Raw genomic sequence first — 21,088 nt, 5'->3', positions numbered from 1 at the left:
CTATAGAACGCGAGAAAACACGCATGACATATTTAAGGTTTTCCGGATACACCCAACCCCTTGACCTCTGCAGATCTATTATATGATGAAATGGGTATTGAACTTCCTTACTTTTCCCCTTTTGTTAGCACATAAGGGTTTATAAGTTAATCATGAAGAGTACCATTAGGCCCACCATATCATGCACCCTCGTTCAATCGCCGGGTAAAATACCCATATGTTGCTAAAAATTGATCATTGAATTGACATTTAATAATTATGAATAAAGTTTCAAGATAGTATAACATTAATTGAGTGACTAACAGAAAAACAGTAGGTTACTGTCAGGTCCATGCATAAGCATATATTAATTATCAAATAACACAGGGTGCATAATAACTCAATCATGTGCATTAGGGTAAATACCCTAATATGAGCTAATTATATTATATATGACATTAACGAATCTTTCATTATCACAAGGTTAATTGTATCAAGGCAATATTAGACGCATGGAAATATTGCCAATCATTAGGCCCCTTATGGTGACTAACATTAACCTCAAGATAATGTTATGGGACATATATGGGTATAATTTATGCTATAGGGAGCAACTTGCATCATATATATGTTTAGGGGTCCCATATGATAGGTTAATAAAATGGGATCACCTAAAGGGTCCCTAACGTGACTAAGGTTATCATTTATGCATAAATCATCATCCCCTATTAATCTCCTAATAGGATAATGGTTCTTATCAATATACCGATTGTATATTTTTAGCCTAGCAATATGTGACCCGTTAGGCCCTTCAAAATTTTAGGCACCAACTATATGTTGTATTTTTTATCATAACCACTATATGGTCATGTAATGTGACATACAAATATTAGACAACACAATGACTTAGCTTATGTACAATAGCATGTAATGTGATAAGCTAATCACTAATACAATAAGCTATGGTCATATCAGGCAGGGCCGTCTCTAAAAATAATTATAACATTAAAAATAGTTATAAGGTTAGACCAATATTAACTATGAAAACAGTGTAATGTTCACTCTTGGTTATTGGACATTATCAATTTAATATTCTGTACTAGGGCCGTCACCTAGTAGTTTAGAGGTCCCTAAAATTGATACTATGGTAAAACGGATTTCATTTTACCAGTAAATGGGGATCTGGGTGATACTATGAGCATGTACTATAAACGGATAAAAAATTACAGTCATGTCAATACTCGTGGATATAGTATTATTCCACTGTGACCATAACTCATGGATATAGTATACAATTTACTATACCCATATAGTACCCCATCATATGCCATTACAGTCTCATCATGGTATGACATGAAATATTTACCGTGGAATTACAGTGGAGGTGCAATTAACTTATGTGTTATTTTACCGTGGAATTCGCCATCACTAATCATCTGTGGGATCACTATCATGTTTAATATTACAGGATATATTATGTTATAATCCTACAACTGATAACTATACGGGTACCAATACCATAATGGGAATAAAAAATGATTACACTTATTATTAATGTGACCATACACGCATACATAATATGAGGGGTAATATGATACATGCATGTGTATCTGTAATTGTAATTCCTGATAATAGGGGTACAGTTAATATACATATTGGCCCTATATTGTCCATAATCTAGGGTGGTATGCTACAAGGCATGTCCATAGTTATGCTAAGTGTCTCACATGTTATGCTAAGAAATTTATGAGATATTAGCTTAATACTCTCCATGCTTAAAATGGCTTAAACCTAGGATCATGCCTTATGTAGGTTTCGGTCAAACCAAGAAAACTAGGGTTAGAAGTCCTTTTATGTTGCTAAAGGTCTTCCATATTATGATAGGTACCATGTGATGCTAGTATGATGCCTTCTTTGTTTAAAGTGCCTAAGAAAACTAAGACCATGACCTTGGTAAGATTCGGCCAAGACATAGATTAGGGTTGTAGGAAGTTCAAAATTCCAACTATACATGATAATGACTCCCTATGATATGCTATATGTTATGTGTTAGTTAGAGCTCTAGAGCCAATTTCATTTGATGATTGTTGTATGGACTCATTGTATCATATTCTTATATTTATAAAGACATTTGTTTTTTGTTATTATGCTTACTTGTATTGGTGCCAAATAAATTAAGTATAATAGCGTCCTTGAGTAGAAGGTTCTTACCTATATCAATCGATTGGTTGAATCGATAGTGAGATGATCATATAGGGAACACTACTCTTAATCATTCCTAGTCGAGTATTAACATTCAGGGACAATGTTAATGCAATAAGACTAGCATGTAGGTCAACTCGATGACTTGATCTCACAAGCCATGGATATAGAGATATCAAGTTGACACATGGGTATGCATTGGAGAATGTATACTGAATGACCCGCCATGAGAAAGTATCATGGATCATTATATGAGTGTCATATACTTTCTCATGTGGCTATTAGTATGACTATTAGTCCTTAGACATGAAGTCACCATGGTTCCCTACATAAGGAGTTGCATACTTTGACTTCGTCAAATGTCACCCGTAACTGGGTGGATTATAAAGGCGATTACTGGATATATAACAAATTATGCAGAGGGATATGAGTGATGCTAGATGGGATCTATCCCTCCTATATGACGGGAATGACATTGTTATTCTTGATAGAGTGAGACCACTAAGTGAATGGTCACTACAAGAATTATTGGCTTTCCTGACACTTTCTTCATGACATTTATTTAAAAGTGTAGTTGATTTATATATATCATGACATTGACTAAAAATAAAAAAATTAATAAAATTAAAATCTAATTAGGTATATTATTGTGACACTATTAATGAATGTCATGTAAGTTTTCTTACCGCGCGCCAATTTTTTTCCTCACTCCCTCCGATAAAATTTACACCCGCCCGAATCGTATTAATTATATCCCTAATTCCCGTCACTTTTCTCCAATTCCCGTCGCTCTTCTCTACGCGATCCTCCCCCAGCGCTAGGCGTCTCTACGCGATCCACCCCCAACCCTCGCCGTCTCTACCCGATCCTCCCCCAACCCTCGACATCCTTGTGCGCCATCTACCTTGTCGTCTTCCCCGCCATCCGCTCCATCGTTTGCCACACCGAGGCCTTCTTCTTTCCTCTTCTAGCGTCTCGTGATCAGAAGCCCTAGGTTGAGCCCTAGGTTGCAAGTGGCTGTGCGTCGTCTGCCCTGCCATCTTCCCCTTCGTTTGTGACGCCAAGGTTCGATTTTTTCCTCTTTTCATGATCCGAAGCCCTAGGTTGCAAGCTAAGTAATTATGTGCTCTGTTTCTTTTGAAGAATTTGTTGTTTCTTTTAAAGATTTTCTTGTTTCTTACTATGTTTTTTGGTGGTAAAGAGGCTATTTTGTTGTTGATTTCAAGTGATTTCTATCAATTACTTTTAAAGAGGTTGTTTAAAAGTAAAGAGTTGTTTCAAGATTTTGTGAAGAGAGGTGATTTCAAGATTTTCTTGTTTCTGTTTTTATTTTTTATGAAGTTATTCTTGTTTCTTTTTGAAGATTTTCTTGTTTCTTATTGTGATTTTTGGTGGTAAAGAGTTGTTTTGTTGTTGATTTCAGGTGATTTCTATTAATTTCTGTAAAACCACATCTTGCTTTGATACATTCAGTTTGAAGGAAGTTTTTAGGTTGATTTCAACCTATCTACCTCTCTTCTCTTCTTTCGTTAACTTGATTTCTTTGTTATTTCTATTGTATTGTTGAGCTGAGAAGGATTAGTGATATTTATAAGAAGACATTAGTTAGTAAAATATCTAGGCTACAAAATTCATGGGATGAATCATTTCAACATCTGAAATTGCTTTTCCAGGAGAGTGAAGCTGATAATCAATTGAAGGAGTGGATTTTACTTAAATGTTTATTGGCACAAAAGGTCACTAGCAGCAATACAATAGCAGTTTCCCAAGTGAGCTTCTAAAGTTTTTTCTTATGTTGTGTCTACTTTTTGAAGCAAGTATGGTAATCACTGTATGTAATTGTTATTTATTATTTGATGTTATTTGTAATTTTTAATTGTGATATGTGTATGCTGGCACGTACGAGTAAAAAATGTACTGCATATTTTTTTAGTGCTTATCCTATCTCATCTATGTGTAGCACAACTTTCCTGAATGTACCAGTACCTGCACCAACCATATTAAGATGAACACATAAACTATAATACCCCTAGACCCATCATTCTAACTACATAGAAAACCTTGTCTTTTTGGTACATTTTGTTTCTATCTTTTATTCACATCTGCTTAATTAATAATAAGTATAAAAATATTTGGTACTATCATGAATTAAAAAAATTAAATTTAGCTTGTAGGAAGAGATAGTGGGTTTTTCTATATTTTCTAGAACTATAACTAAATGTACATATGTTGAGATATTGAAATCATGTTATCTTATTGACTTATCATGTTTATCACACTGACTGAATCTATTTAATCATATGTTTGCAGCATATATATGACATATTCAGTGTTTTTAAGTTGTTCATAGATAGATTTTTTAGTTTCTATGTTGGTTATTGAGTTTTTCGAGTTTTTGACTGAATCTATTTTTTTTGTTGAACTAGTTTTAGTACATCTTTTTACTGGAATTGTGATGGATAAAGGTTGGATGTTTTTACCAAGACAAAATGAGGAATACAGAAAAGGACTTGAGAATTTTCTAGATTTTGCATTTTCTAATGCAAACATTAATGGAATGATTGCATGTCCTTGTGCAAGATGTAAGATTGGCATATGTGTTTCAAAAGAGGATGCTTATGAGCATTTGATGGTTGACGGATTTATCAAAGGTTATACTCACTGGGTGGCTCATGGAGAGATATCTTGTAGTGCATATTCAATATCTAGTTCGGTTCCGTCTCATGATGATGTAGATGACATGGAGGGACTAGTTCACGAGGCTTTTGGGGTCCAACAACACGATGGTAGTACAATTAATACAGCAGGATTTGAAAAGGATACAGATATTCCAATTGGAGAGGTCGAGACATTCTATAAATTAATTGATGATGCACAGAAAGAGTTATATCCTGGATGCAAGAAATTCTCAAAACTTGCATTCATCATTCGCTTGCTTCACTTAAAATGTCTTGGGAAAATGGCCAATAAAATCTTCAATATGCTTTTGGATTTGTTGAGAGAAGCATTTCCTAATGCCATGAAAGATTTACCAAAGTCATACTATGAAGCAGAGAAATTGATGAAGAAATTAGGACTTGGTTATGAAAAGATCGATGCTTGCCCTAATGATTGCACTTTATACTGGAGATTGGATAAAGATAAAGTTCGATGCAAAACATGCAATGAGCCCAGATGGGAAACATCCGAAGATGATCCTATTGGTGACAAGAGTAAAGTTGCATGTAAGGTTTTATGGTATTTTCCAATAAAGCCTAGGTTACAACGTTTGTTCATGTCCTGCAAAACGGCAGTCCATATGAGATGGCATTCTGAATCTCGCACAAAAGACAGTTACATGCGACACCCAGCTGATTCCCCAGCTTGGCAAACGTTTGACCATAACCACCCAGAATTTGCGAAGGATCCCCGAAACATAAGGCTAGGATTAGCTTCAGATGGGTTTAATCCATTTAAAAATATGAGTATGGTGCATAGTACGTGGCCAGTCATTTTAGTGACTTATAATCTTCCACCATGGATGTGTATGAAACAACCATACTTTATGTTATCATTGCTAATACCTGGTCCATCTACTCCTGGAAATAACATCGACATTTACTTGCAGCCTCTTATTGCAGATTTGAAGGATTTGTGGGAAGTAGGAGTACAGACATATGATGCATCAACCAAGCAGAATTTTCAATTGCATGTCGCATTACTATGGACGATAAGTGATTTTCCTGGATATGCAACCCTATCTGGATGGAGCACCAAAGGTAAATTTGCATGCCCAGTGTGCCACAAATTTACACATTCACGGTGGTTAAAAAATGGTAAAAAATATTGCTATATAGTTCACCGCAAATTTTTGAACAGTGATCATGAGTTTCGCAAAGATGCTCAACATTTCGATGGAACAGAAGAGTATAGAAGACCACCACCAATACTTACAGGAGACATAGTAATAAATGAGTTGAAAATTTTTAAATTTAAATTTGGAAAAACAGTTGATGATAATCAAGAACTACCATTCAATTGGAAAAAGATGAGTATTTTCTTCAATTTACCATATTGGAAAAATAATGTGATACGTCACAATCTTGATCTTATGCATATTGAAAAGAATGTGTGTGAATCAATTTGTGGGACATTGCTAAATATGGAAGGGAAAACGAAAGATAATATTAAATCACGTCTTGATTTGCAAGAAATTGGGATAAGATCAGCACTTCATCCTATTGAGAAGGGATCGGGTAGAGTTTACTTGCCTCCAGCATGTTATTCAATGGGGAAAAAAGAGAAGAGTACATTTTGCAAGGTTTTGAAAAAAGTTAAAGTTCCAGATGGCTATGCATCTAACATTTCACGATGTGTTCAAATGAAACCAGCAAAATTAATTGGTCTAAAAAGTCATGATAACCATATTTTGATGCAACAGTTGTTGCCGGTAGCACTACGTAAAACTTTGTCTAAATCAGTTCGGAATCCTTTGATTAGATTGTGTAGGTATTTCAGAGAGCTATGTTGTAAAGTAATTTCTCCTACTGATGTCGTTCGTATGAGGAAAGATATTGTGGTGATTCTCTGTCAACTGGAGAAAATTTTTCCTCCCTCATTTTTTGACATAATGATTCATTTGACTGTACATTTGGCTATTGAAGTACAACTTGCTGGACCAGTTTACTATCGTTGGATGTATCCAATTGAAAGGTAATAGACAATTTTCTTAATGATATTATTTTATTTAAATTATTATTTTCACTAAATAATAAAAAAAATATATTTTTGATATAAGGTACTTGGGAACATTGAAGTCATATGTCCGAAACAGAAGTCGGCCAGAAGGATCCATTGCTGAGGGGTATTTGGCTAAGGAATGTTTGACATTCTGTTCCTTATATTTAGCTGATTATGTAGAGACAAGATTCAATCAATCATTGAGAAATGATGATACAACTATCGACTCAACATATGCATTGGACGTATTTACAACCTCTGGTTATGCACTTGGAAAGACCATTGCAACTAAGTTTGATGATGAGACATTAAAGAAGGCACATCAATATGTGCTATTCAACTGTCATCGCGTACAATCTTATATAGAGTATGTTATTATATATTTCATCGTGTTAAATATATAATCATCGATGTTTATCATATCATCATTCTTAATTTGCAGTGAACACCGTCAGATTTTGAATCTTAGTCATTCTGGTCTTCCACCTCACCAAATTGAACGTATGCATAGTGAGTCTTTTGCATCTTGGTTTGCAAAACATGTAAGTTTACGTTGTAATTGTCATTAAAGTTATATATTATGATTTTTATACATATTTTATCAATTTTTTCTTGTGTACTAGATCGAAGATACAAATCTTTCACAAGATGAACCAATATCAAATCATCTGAAATCACTTGCCAGAGGCCCGAATTTCATAGGGATACGATATGAAAAATTCATTTCCAATGGATTTAGGTTTCATACAAAAGAAGTAGAACGCAAGAGAAAAACTCAGAATTGTGGTGTAATTGTTCGGGCTACTACTTCAAGTTATTCGAGTATTAGAGATCAGAATCCAATATCAAGTGAACTTGATTATTATGGAATTTTGCAAAATGTGATTGAGTTAGATTACGAGGGAGGTCGAAAAGTTATTTTATTTGAATGTGATTGGGTCTCCAAAGGCAAACGACTAAAACTAGACGAGGATGGTTTTATGTTGGCCAATTTTACAAATGTGAAGCGCCATAATGAGCCTTATATTTTAGCATCCCAAGCCATGCAAGTTTTTTATGTGGAAGATCCAGTTGATTGTAATTGGCATGTAATTATCACCACTGATGCACGAGGACATTATAAAATGCAACCTATGGCAGATGTTGATACATACCTTCAAAGTTGTATTGGTAATCCTGAAGACCACAATGATCATTAAGAAATCGTTTGGGTTCGGGATGATGCTACAGGAGTTGAAATTGATGTTGATACATGATGAAATTCTGTTTATGATGAGATTTTGTCTAGCATGTGTAATTTTTATGTTTAATTAATATAATATAAAGTGATAGTAGGAGAGTGGATTTGCCATACATATGTTATTTTCAGTGTTCACTATGGACCTTTTATTTATCATATCAAAGGATATATAATTAACTTTCTTTTTATCTATAAATTGTAACATTTGCTCTTGATAGGAATGACTTGTGATGGTAAAACTATTGGAAAACCTCATTTTCAACATCAAGACAAGGCAAATACACAATCTAGAATTATGATTGCCAATCACGCAGCTCGAAAATCAAACATCGGTTAGAACATTCTTACTTATAATTATGATTATTTCATGCTTTATTTATCCTATATAACTTGCCTTTGATAGGATTGACTCTTAAAAGTAAAAATATCGGAAAACCTCATTTCCAACTTCAAGATAGGGCAAATACTCAACCACATATTTTGATTGGCAATCACGCAACTCAAAACTCAAAAGAAAGAGGTAACTGTTGGGGTTGCAAGATTGCAAACATAGTCCCATATTAGAAACACATGGGAAAGATCATGGGTTTATAAGAGAAAAGATATCTCCATTGGCATGAGGCCTTTTGGGGAAAGCCCAAGAGCAAAGCCATGAGGGTCTAGGCCCAAAGTGGATAATATCATGCTATTGTGGAGATATCTAAATTCTTTTCGATCCTACAATTGGTATCAGAGCCCGAACTATCAGAAGGTTTAACCGTCGACTGTGCACAAGAGCTATGGTCTGATTGAGCCATGTGGGTACAATATTGATCTCGAACAAAGAAAGTGGGAGCTCCTATGTTCGGATCAAGAGGACCAGACACCAGGCAGGAAGTCCTAGTTGCGACTAGTCAAGGAAGTCCTAGTAGGTCGGGTGGATCGAGGGGCAGGAAGACCTGGTGGGTCGAGAATCGGACGTGGGAAGCCTATGGTCCTTTGTTTGAGGGGGGGATTGTTGGGGTTGCAAGGTTGCAAACATAGTCCCATATTGGAAACACATGGGAAAGATCATGGGTTTATAAGAGAAAAGATATCTCCATTGGCATGAGACCTTTTGGGGAAAGCCCAAGAGCAAAGTCATGAGGGTCTAGGCCCAAAGTGGGCAATATCATGCTATTGTGGAGATATCTAAATTCTTTTCGATCCTACAGTAACATCGTATTTTATATATACACAATTTATTGTTTTCTTTTGTATGGTTGGATTTGATGCTATCTATGTCTATTAATTCGAAAATCAAAAGTTAACTATTGATGCTATCTATGTCTATTGTTTTCTTTTGCCTTGTGCTGCTTTATTTATCTTATATAACTTGTCTTTGATAGGAATGACTCTTAAAAGTAACAATGATGGAAAACCTCATTTTCAACTTCAAGATGAGGCAAATACTCAACCACAGGTTTTGATTGGCAATTACACAACTCGAAACTCAAAAAAAATATATAGCATCTTATTTTATACATCAACAACCTATTATTTTTTTTTGTATAACTCTTATTTGACTTTTTCTTTTATATGATATATACTTTATTCAAGTCTATCATGCAAGGGAAATTGAGAACTTGGTAACTAGCGAAAAAGGTCAGAACGCTCTTATTTATGATTTAAAACTCAAGTTGTTTATATTTTGTTCAAACAATAGTTGTGCAGATTGTCAAAACATTCAAGGTGCATCAAATAACCAAATCGATGAAGCTTCAAAGCAAGAACACAATGATGTACAAGGTATTAGATATAAAAATATATGAAACTTAAAAATTTTTTATTTCAAAATATTACGTTTCGATATAGTTTGGTATAATGACTTTTCATGTTTTCTTTATCTTATATAACTTGTCTTTGATAGGAATGACTCTTAAAAGTAAAAATGATGGAAAACCTCATTTTCAACTTCACGATGAGGCAAATACTCAACCACAGGTTTTGATTGGCAATTACACAACTCGAAACTCAAAAAAAAGAGGTAGCATCTTATTTTATACATCAACAATCTATTATTTTTTTTGTATAACTCTTATTTGACTTTTGCTTTTGTATGCTATATACTTTATTCAAGTCTATCATGCAAGGGAAATTGAGAACTTGGTATTTGTGTTTTTTTTTGTCACAACTCATAACCTAAATATGTGCACAACCCAAATGATATTTGCAGGGTTGTGAATCGCATGGCCAACTCCAAATGATAGAGAAGTACATACAATTATATTTTCTTTGTAATGTTTATTTACCCATTTGAACCATATTACATTAGAATCAAACCTGTCTCAATCGATCCTGCACTTCTTCCTTTTCAAGATAGGAAACTCCTACATGAAAAAGCTGAATAGCATCAAACAAAATACAAGATACAAATACAAACAAACATCACTTAATTATCCATCAGGAAAACACTATTTCTATATAATCCATAGAAGATGAACTAAATTGTAAATAACAAACTAAATCAATTCTTCTATATGAATCTTCGCTTTGCCATATATGCTGATAAAGATACTACAAAAATAGATTGCAAATTGAATCTATAATGGCAAAACAAATCATGGTTGGGGAAAAGTAGCACAATAGCGAGGATCTGCAAGAAGCACAACAAATTAAAGGCCTATTTTGGACTTTTGTTCGGTGGAGTTAAAGCCTATTTTGGACTTTTGTTCGGTGGAGTTTAGTTGGGGTTTGAGAGGTTGGGGTTCAGTTTGGTTGCTGTAAAGTAAGGTTTGATAAGATGGGTTGTGTGAGGAGAGGAGTTACAACTGCCCTCCCAATCCCATCTGCATAGATGTTGCTTGAGGAGAGATGGCGATCCCATATCTCCACTTCCCATAACCCAAAACCTATTTTCCCACTTGCAAGCCTTCTTCTCCACTGAATATCCTGCACTAAGCTCCCTATTTTCTGTGATTTCTGCAACCAACCACAGCAGCAAGGAATGCGGCAAGAAGGCAGTTGCCTCCTTAGTTCAGCACCCAAAACAGCAAGTTAGAGCTTCCTTTTAGGTCCATTCAATCCTCTAGTAAGTAGAAACTATTTTCCCTTTGGTTTATGATGGATTTGGAGTGTCTTGACCTAAGATATAATCCTCTTGTAGCCCTCTATATTAAAGGCCAGCATACATGGAAAATCTAGCATGTTCTTCTGAAGTCATAACACAGTAGGTAAACTTTTCTTGTAGTTTTTATTCATTTGCTTCATGTAGGAGTAGATTCTAGTAAATTCCCACACATTTAATGTTTAATCATAATTACATGGAAAATCCAGCATTTGCCTCAGTTTTTATCTCCTTCAAGTATATAATCTAGTTTTATGTTTAGTGAATTCAATTAAAGCAGATTTGTGAATGATTGTGCAACTGCTTGGTTGTAGATTTGTGACAATGCGAAGAATCATAATGTACTATTCATTAGCTATTATGAGGCTTACTTATTTTAACATAAATTGCAATTTTCAATATGAGGATTAGCTTCAGAATTTGCTTGATTATAATTTAAAACTCAAGTCATTTATAATTTATTCAAACAAATACTTGTGCAGATTGTCAAAACATTCAAGGTGCATCAAATAACCAAATAGATGAAGCTTCAAATAAGAAAGACATTGAGTTACAAGCTTCAAATTATATTGTTGAAAATGATTTTATGGATGAAGAATTTGATCAAGGTAACTTGTGCGAAGAATGTAATAAGTTATTTCACTGTATTTATTCAACCATTTATTTATCTTTTTTTTTCTATATGTAGATAGTGAAAGTGAATCTCCTAATGCTAAGAAGAAAACTAGAGGCCCTACATTTATGAAAGAAATTTGGGGTCGACCTAGTACGCTACCACGTATTAAGATCCAATGTGATGGTATGGGACGCCCTATAGGATCAAGAAGAAATAAATTTGCTGATTTTTTAGGTACTTTGGCAAGAAATGGTAAATTTTGTCCAATTGACGTGGAAGATTGGCATAAAATGCCCCCAGAAAATAAGAAAAAAATGTTAGATGTTATAAAGGTAATCGAAATATTATTGTTTAATTTTATTATTAAATAATTTTTTATTATTTGGGTAAATTGTCTAAATGCCTGTGTAGGAAAAGTATGACCTTCCTCCTGGAACAGAAAGTTGGACACTGCGTTCAATAGCAAAAAAATGGAGAAATTGGAAGGCAGAACTAAAAAAGAAGTATTATGATCCTGAGTTGCCAATGCAAGTTCTTCTAGAAGAAAGAGATAATAGAGCTTTTGTAGAGCAATATGTCAAATTAGTTCTTCAGTGGAATTCAGAAAAATCAAAGGTATATAACATTTTATCTATTTAGAAAATTTTCACTTTTCCTTTTGTATTTTGTATCAATTTTTTAATTAATATATTAGGAACGAAGTGAAAAAAATAAGATTGCTCGGAAGCAAAAGATAATGAATCAGACAACTGGAAGAAGATCTTTTGCTCAAGTGCAACAAAAATTGGTAATTTATCTTATTAATCTTATAATTGACATGCATTAGAATATACAAATTTTTAACAATTGTAATTTTAGGGAAAAGAAAAGGGGCGACCTCCATCACGAGTCGAATTATTCCATGCTTGCTTCACTCATGCTAATGGAAGCCCCTCAAGCAACATTGTGGCAGAAAAATTGGTAAGTTACATTATAAACTTCATTTATATTACTTTCAAAGATATTTGTTTTCATCATGACTATGTATAAATTATGGCTTTTGATTTTTTTGGTAAAGGCTGCAATGAAAGAACTAGAAAATCAACTTCCTGAAGATGAGGATGATCAAGTTGGTCAAAATGACATATTTGCTCCAATCATTGGACCAGATAGACCAGGCCGAGTACGTATGTTTGGTGATGGTGTTAACCCATCTGATTTATGGGGAGAAGTTCCAAGCCGTAGTACATGCAACAGAATAGTGATGGAGCAAAAGAGAAAGTTAGAAAAAATGGATGAACAAGTTAGAAAGCAAGGCCAACACATTGCAATGTTAGAATCAAAGATTGCCAATCAATCAAACCAAAACCTTGGTTCAAATTACAACAGTATACAACACACAACATCAACTAGTAGTCCATTACTTCCTGATCCAGTTAGTTTATCTCTAAGGGTAAAGTCTTTATCTAGTTTTATTACTTTATTATTATATTGAGTTAGTACTTTGTTGGTTCAGCATGGTCTTGGGGTTAAGAATATAAGTTAGATGCATAAATGCTTTTTCGTTGTTTATTTTGATATTATGTGTTATTTGACGTGCCATAATGAGTTAGAGTTTGCTTTCTTGTAAGCTATATATGTTTTGTGTGAGATTATAATTATCTTGAGTTAGCCATTTATTAATTTCTTGTAAGCTATGTTTTTGTGTGAGATTTTTCAAGTCTTGTTTACTTTCTACAAAAATTTCATTCTACTGCCAATTCACTTGTATTAATAAGTTAGAGTCTGCTTTCTTCTAAGCTATATATGTTTTTGTGTGAGGTTATAATTATATTGAGTTAGTCAGTTATTGATTTCTAGTATGTGTATTGTTGCTTATTGTGAGAAGTTGAGAATTCAATTAGATTGAGTAATAATGTATAATCTTATGTAGCATAATTGTTGTTGCTGATGGTATATCATATTTGTTTTCATCATATCCTTCTCTTTTTTCATTGTTAGATTGGATATTCTGTCTCAATAAAAAGTCTATTTGATTCGACGAAAATTGTGGCAAAAGGAGTTGTTCGTAGCATGGATCCAAATACTGAAGTAGGAAGACAAGTGTTGGGACCAAATTGGTGTGAAATACAAGTTCTAGTTGTCCTAGAATGGGAAGAGAGTTTGATTAGGCTATATGATCTTTTACAAAGGTTTGAGGATGCACTTGGAGGAATGATAGCTTGGCCTTGTCATTTGGTATGATGTGCAACTTTTTAATGAACTACTATTTATTATATATGTCCATCATGTTATGACACTTTTTAATTATATTTGCAGTTGACGGTTAATGAAGAAGACTTCTACTATGTGCATTTGGAGTTTTGTGGCACAATAGTAAGGTAAACGTTAATGTTAGTGTCTTTTAAAACTAATTATATTTGATGTTGTGGAGCTTTCCCGGCTTATCATTTGATAAATATTCACTAGTTCAAATTAAATTTTAGTCTCTTTAGTTTATGTTTTTTTTACTTTATTTTATTTACACAAATATATGAATTTTTATTGTAGGTGACAAGAATATTGGATTTTGTTTAAGAAGCGATGGTTGAAGAATGAAGATGCATCACAAGTTTGGTTATGTTTTTCTTTACGAGACTTGATTTTTTTCTAGTTCTTAAACTAAATACATTGGGTACATTTGTAATTGATATATAAATATTTTTTGATGTGACAAATTTATTAGCCTTATGGATTGGAAAATTAATGACAATTATTGATTAGCATTTTAATTTCTATTTTAAAACTTTTATGTGTATTTATGTTAATATGTTATATGCGTGAATATTATGTCATGAAAATGGATAACATATTTCATAATATATGTCATTTTTATATCATAATAGAATATCAACCTTGCTTGAGACTTTTCAAAAAATCATCATAAATAACTATTAATGATAATTTTTAATGTCTTTATAGTCTAATGTAGAGGACATTTGTAAGTGTCATTACAAATTACATAATGAAGCATTTTAAATTAACCTTATAAACTATCATTAAGGACATTTTTTATTGTCACTATAAATAAAATACAAAACACTTATAGTTGTCCTGTTAAATGATTTTAAAAGACATATAAATTTGTCATCATTACTATAATAACAAGGCATGCATAAATGTCATTACAAATTTTATAGTGACATTTTTTTTGTCACTATAATAGTTATTTATGACATTAATGGTGTGATTATTTTTATGCTATAGTGACATTAGGAAATGTCATGAGACTTTGGACGACATCACTATAGAGGACATTTTGACTTAATGTCACTATATTAAAAGTGTCAGTATAAGTAGTATATGATGACACTTTTAAATGTCGTTAAAAGCATATATTCTTGTAGTGGGTTATGCCCAAATGAATCAATATGAGATGTTGAGCTCATTTGATCGAGTGAGTCTACTTAGAGTTCAAGATTTAGATTGATTAGAGGATGACACGGTCTATGCCTCACATTGATCAATCTAGATGTCTAGGATAGAAGGACATTGTCATATATTATGAAGAGTCACAATTAGTAGTCACAAGGTAATGTTGGATCTCAACATTCTTGTAACTTGGGTAGTAATGATGTGTTACTAGATACCGCTCATTACTTATGCTTCTAAATGAGTTTAGGAGCATTGCCAACGTTACAAGAACCTATAGGGTCACACACAAAGGACAATTAGATGGAGATTAGGTTCATATGATGAACCACGAGGATTAGGTTCATGTGATGAACCAAATTGGATTAAGAGTAATCCAAATTAGGTCAATTGAGTTATACTCAATTTGGTTCATGTGTTAAATGATTCTAATTTGGACTTAAACTCATTGAATCAATTTAATTAAATGAATTAGATTCATTAAATTAAAATTGACTTGAACCAATGGTCCATGGGAGAGAAGTGGTCAAGTTTGACTTGACTTGAGAAGAAGATGAAGGGTCAAGTTTGACTTGACCATTTATCACCTCATTTGTGAGTTGCCATTAAGTGGGATAATGGTGATTTGCCACATCATCAAGGCTAGCACATGTGTGTGCCACCTCATGAGGGAGATCAAGAGTTGTGACTCTTGAAATCCCATGGAGTATATAACTCCTCATGAATAGTCGGCCACTTAATGGTGAAAGAGAGTTTCATTTTTGTGTAACTCCATCATCTTCTTCCTTGCTCATTCTCCTCTCCCTCTCCTCCTCCTTGGCCGAGACCTTCAAAGGTGCTAGCACACCTTTTGTTTGGTCCTCTCCACCTAATCGTTCGTATGGATACACATAGAGGAGTGTCTACTTTGACATTCTCGAGATCCGACATCATTTGGACGAGCGGGATACGCGAAGGGCTTCGCATCAAGGGTAATCTCTTAACCATCTAGAATTAGTGTAGATGTAGGAGTAGGAAACTCGTACTCGAAGTTTTTACGAAATTTTATTCTTCGCACGGATCCGGTGGCATGGGTTTCGGGGTTTCCGCAACGCGAAAAAGCGGTTTTTGCGGCCCGAAAAACCCAACAGTGGTATTAGAGCCACGTGTGAAGCGCGTACGAGTTTCATTTGTATTTTTATGAAAAATATAAGTTCTGTAACTTTCTGTAATTTTATGATTTTTATAGATTTTATGGGTATTTTTCTCGTAGAAGCGAAGCACAAGTGTTTAGACACTTGTAGGCTTCTACTACCGAGAAAAATTTTCCAAAAACGGCAAGGTTTTGCCCAAATCATTTTGGGACAGCGGGCTAGGGCGCTGTAGGATCGCTTAGGAACACTCGCGATGGTTATATCGCGAGTAGGGGTACTGCCCCTAACCCCGCAAGGGGCTTCGTTCCACGATTGCGCCCGAAAAATGCTAAACGGGACCTCCTGGAAATTTTGCCTCATAAAATTATAAAAATTATGGAAAAATTACAGAAATTTATGGAAATTACATAATTTAGAATTATGTATCATTTTGTGATGGTCATGGGCCAAAAGACCCAATTTGATTGGAAATTGTGTGTTGTAATTCATAATACGGTCTGCGTGCCGTCATGTGATTGTGCGTGTTGTATATTTGATTCGCGACCTGCGCGTCATGCCTTCCTTATTTTATATTCCTGTTGTAAATAGTTTAGACTCGAATGTAACTCGAGTTTCAAATTTGTAATGTACAAAATTGGAGCGGTGGAAAGTCCACTCGAGGAGGAGTTACGAGGAGGGCGCGAGCAACACGTGGTGGTCAAAGGGATGAGCTTGAGAAGCTGTTGACCCTAGGTTGACCATCCGATCTTCCCATTGGCTTGAGAAGATCGTAGTAGGGCTATGACTAATCACAAAATTAATTAATTACTTGTGTGTGTATGTGATGGTACCTTAGACAGGAGTGAGAGACAGGAGTCCTGAAAATGATCCAAGGTACGAAACATGATTTTAGTTGTAAGCCTTGCACATAGGAAATATTTGTTGCCGAGTATCCTTAATGAACAATACTCGGGTACCAAATAGGTTCAAGCTTCCCAACGCTGTACCTAATGAAGGTATCATAATGATCCGGATCCACATATTAGTCAAATGAAAAGTATGTCAGACATATTATTAGTTGAGCATGTGATGAGTAAAAAATAAGAATATCACACTCAGAGACATCATATTTAACAAATATGTGGGGATAAGTATATCACACTATAACTATAATTTAACAATACTCATAATGATAGGTGCACAGATCTGCTCATATTTCAACGTGTATATTTTCACAAAATATTATCATTACCCTTACTAAAGGGTAATGATAAGATTAGCATAAGATTAGTATGATATGCTAAGCTATAATGGTTTACGCCCATATTGATAGGGTAATCATCTGCCTATATAGACAGGATATGATAACCCAGCAACGTGTATTTTTTGACCAATCATAGTTATGCTAAAGTGTGCATAAGCATAACTATTAGTATGCAGTTGGCCAGATAATCCCAAGTAACTGTATACCCCAATATGCCACTATTATGATTCATATTAGAAGTTATGTTAGGGTCCGAATGGCTATGGGGCGAAATTGATACTAGGTAACCAGTATTAATTAATAGCATAACTAATTAACCCTAGGTGCCAATCATAGGCTACATATGGAGTAATCATATATTATAAGTTACTACGATGATAGTAACTTAATTAGAAGGCTAGGGTATTAGGTGCCTTCGAAAATGAGCCACACATAGGAAATATTTGGGTATTGTGAATATGGTTATGCTAGTAATATGGTTATCACAAGTGGGGTCCCTCATATTACTATTGATAACCCCGGTATAAGGGATATGGCATATACTATATAGTAAGGTGATGTTAGTAACCAATATCATGATGCGGTAACATATGACACATAGGCCACTATATAATGTGTAAAAGGCTCAGTATTATAGTTATCACAAGGCCATATAGTTATGGATACTATTAAATACTGGGCATATTAGTAATAAGATCATATTATGGGTGTTATGATAACCTAATAAGGGGACCCCTATAATAAGCCCCTAATTGTCATACACGTTACATTAGTGTACCATACTAATGTAATCCCTATATGATCATATTAGTTTTAATATGAGCATAATATATTAATTATAGTATATGGTGTGGAACACATTACGGTCATATCATATGGGTAAATCATTATAGAAACCATATCATATGACTATAATTAGTTAGACCATTCGGACAATTTATGCATGCTATTATCATAATAAGGTTACCTATAGCATAATATCAATATCACATTTTCCTTCATGCAAAATGCTTATCAATCCCGCTCCTATAAGTGGAATGATAATCATAACCCCTATGACACAAATATATTATCCCCTCAGGGGATAAAAATGCATATAGATAGGAGAGCAGATCTTCTGGTCCGCAAATTGTGGATCATGGGATGGTCCACTATATGTGGACCTTTGATTTGAATAAACCCCACCTATTTAAAGATGGGATCCATCTAAACCAAAGGTCCAGATCAATGGACCATCTCCTGATCCGCAATTTGCGGACCAGAAGATCTCTGCCCTATAGATAGTCCATAATTAGTACCTGAATCAATATCACCTCACCATGCATATGACAAATTGCATAGATATTCTCAGTAGATCATATAATATACTCATTAGTATATTATTATGGTCTGTGAAAATAACCTAGTTAGGGATAATAGTAACTATGTGTCAGAAAATACTAACCTAAAATAGGGGATTACATACGTGTAATCATATTTCTTCTCTGTTCATTGTAGTCGGCCCCTATGTGTATATCAGTAGTATGGTGCATCACCTAGTATATCATTATATATACTTATCTGGAACCTTTCCACATTGGTGCATCACCTACGATCAATTATTAATAGTACAACATTATAAGAGTTAGTAAGGTTCATATAGACATTTATGCATGGCAATGGTTCATTATAGCTCATTATATCATTAACCAATTAGAATTAATCATCTAATATGGTCATATTATGCATATTCAATATTATGATAATTGTCATAATAGATTCCGTCTGCACCATACCCGTTAGGGGTTCATAATTCATTAATGTTGTAATTAGGCTCATATAATATAATGTGCGGGGTTTATTGCCTAATGATAGTCTAATATGTAAACACTATCGACATGATGATAAGATTGAGTGGTATTACTTTTGGAATTAGATATTAATTAAATGAGTTGTCAGTAACTCGTTTAGTTAGTGAACATTCGATATCTTAAACACAAGGAGACTAACACACTCATTATAAGAAGGAGCCCAAAATGTAATTTGGGATTGGTGCGGTGGTTCAATAATAATTCTTTAGTGGAATGAATTATTATTGATGAAATTAAGTTGGGTGTTCGGGGCGAACACGAGAAGCTTAATTTCATCAAGAGACCAAAATCAATTCCTCCTCTCGGTCCCTATCGTAGCCTCTTATTTATAAAGTATTATGTCCACCTATACCCACATTCCTACCCACCATTAGGTGGCCGGCCAAGCCTAAAGGAGGAGGCTTGGATTGTGGCTGGCCCTAGCTTGGAGCCACTACAAGAAAAAGGTCTATAATAACACACATAAATGTCCTTATAGTATATTTTTTGTGACACTTAAGTTTTAGTGGCATCACCGAAAAACGCCCTATAAAGTGATGTTGTCTTAGACCTCCTCGCATTCCTGACATTTTATGATGTCTATATATAATATCAATGCTAACTTTAAAAGTGTCACAATATAGGGATACCAACAGTCAAAAATGTCAAGAAAAATCATATTTTAAGGACATTTATAAATGTCACCTAAACTAATTTTTAATGTCATAATAAATATCATTATAATAATTTATAAATACATTAAAAATTATCATTAATTTTTATTTAGAATAAATAACTTGAATTCAATATTTACATATCATCACAATTCATTGACCATCTAGAGTAGAAAAAATTACAAAACAAAATTTAAAGGGCTCATAGATATTTTTATTCATCCAATACTCATTTGAGTCAAATTTACAAATGCAATACTAATGATAAATCTTTTACATCCAAAACAATCTACAAATACACTCAAAATATTAAATTGTAATACTAACAAAGTCTTGTAAAATAAAAACTCTATTAGATGGATCGTCTTCAACCATTATATTGATTCATAAAAATCCAAGTACCTGTCACCTGCAAATACAATGTATATATTTGTATAAGTGAAATAAAACAATGAAGATACAAAATTAATAAAAATAGTTCAAAATATTATATATCATACCAAACGAGAAAAATACAAAGTATCATTCCATATGCACCTAATAGTAGTCTTCACTTACTGTTAACTACAAACACCAAAGAAAATAATGAAAAGTTTTTGTTTCCATAACAGTATATGTACACCAACAAAGCAAACATCATTAGTAACAAAATAAATCAACAAACTTTACTTGTCAATCAACACTAGTAATCAGTCCTCTCATTATCACTTAAACCAATTAGGGAAAATGCATACTACACAAACTTAATAGAGCAGAGTTTATTCACACTTCTTTAAACTATCAACCTTAACTCCAATTCTACTTGAAATTTAATGGATAGGCACATACATAAAGAAATTGGTAAAGCTTTGAACTAGATATATAGACTACTTTGACAAACATAAAAGAGCACGAAAGATTGATACATGTACTTTATGAACTCTACCAAAAAATAAATAAATAAAAAGAAAAGCAACAAAAATAGTGCTCGTGCTTTAA

At 33.8% G+C, this 21,088-nt stretch overlaps 1 protein-coding gene across 1 annotated transcript in view; it reads left to right on the top strand.

Annotated features, from left to right (window-relative positions):
- Positions 1-8,099, top strand: part of LOC122055220 — a 41,324-nt gene extending 33,225 nt beyond the window's left edge. Inside the window, exons 2-6 of the mRNA XM_042616592.1 lie at positions 3,855-3,950; positions 4,492-4,555; positions 4,608-6,873; positions 7,343-7,442; positions 7,524-8,099. Coding sequence (XP_042472526.1) covers positions 3,855-3,950; positions 4,492-4,555; positions 4,608-6,873; positions 7,343-7,442; positions 7,524-8,099 — 3,102 coding nt within the window. The remainder of the gene's footprint in view (positions 1-3,854; positions 3,951-4,491; positions 4,556-4,607; positions 6,874-7,342; positions 7,443-7,523) is intronic.
- The last annotated feature ends 12,989 nt before the right edge of the window (positions 8,100-21,088 follow it).

Source organism: Zingiber officinale, chromosome 3B (assembly GCF_018446385.1).
Source record: "Zingiber officinale cultivar Zhangliang chromosome 3B, Zo_v1.1, whole genome shotgun sequence".
In the NCBI taxonomy this organism is placed as follows: domain Eukaryota; kingdom Viridiplantae; phylum Streptophyta; class Magnoliopsida; order Zingiberales; family Zingiberaceae; genus Zingiber; species Zingiber officinale.
The sequence above is the reverse complement of the archived record's forward strand: the minus strand, read 5'-3'. Positions and strand labels throughout refer to the sequence as shown.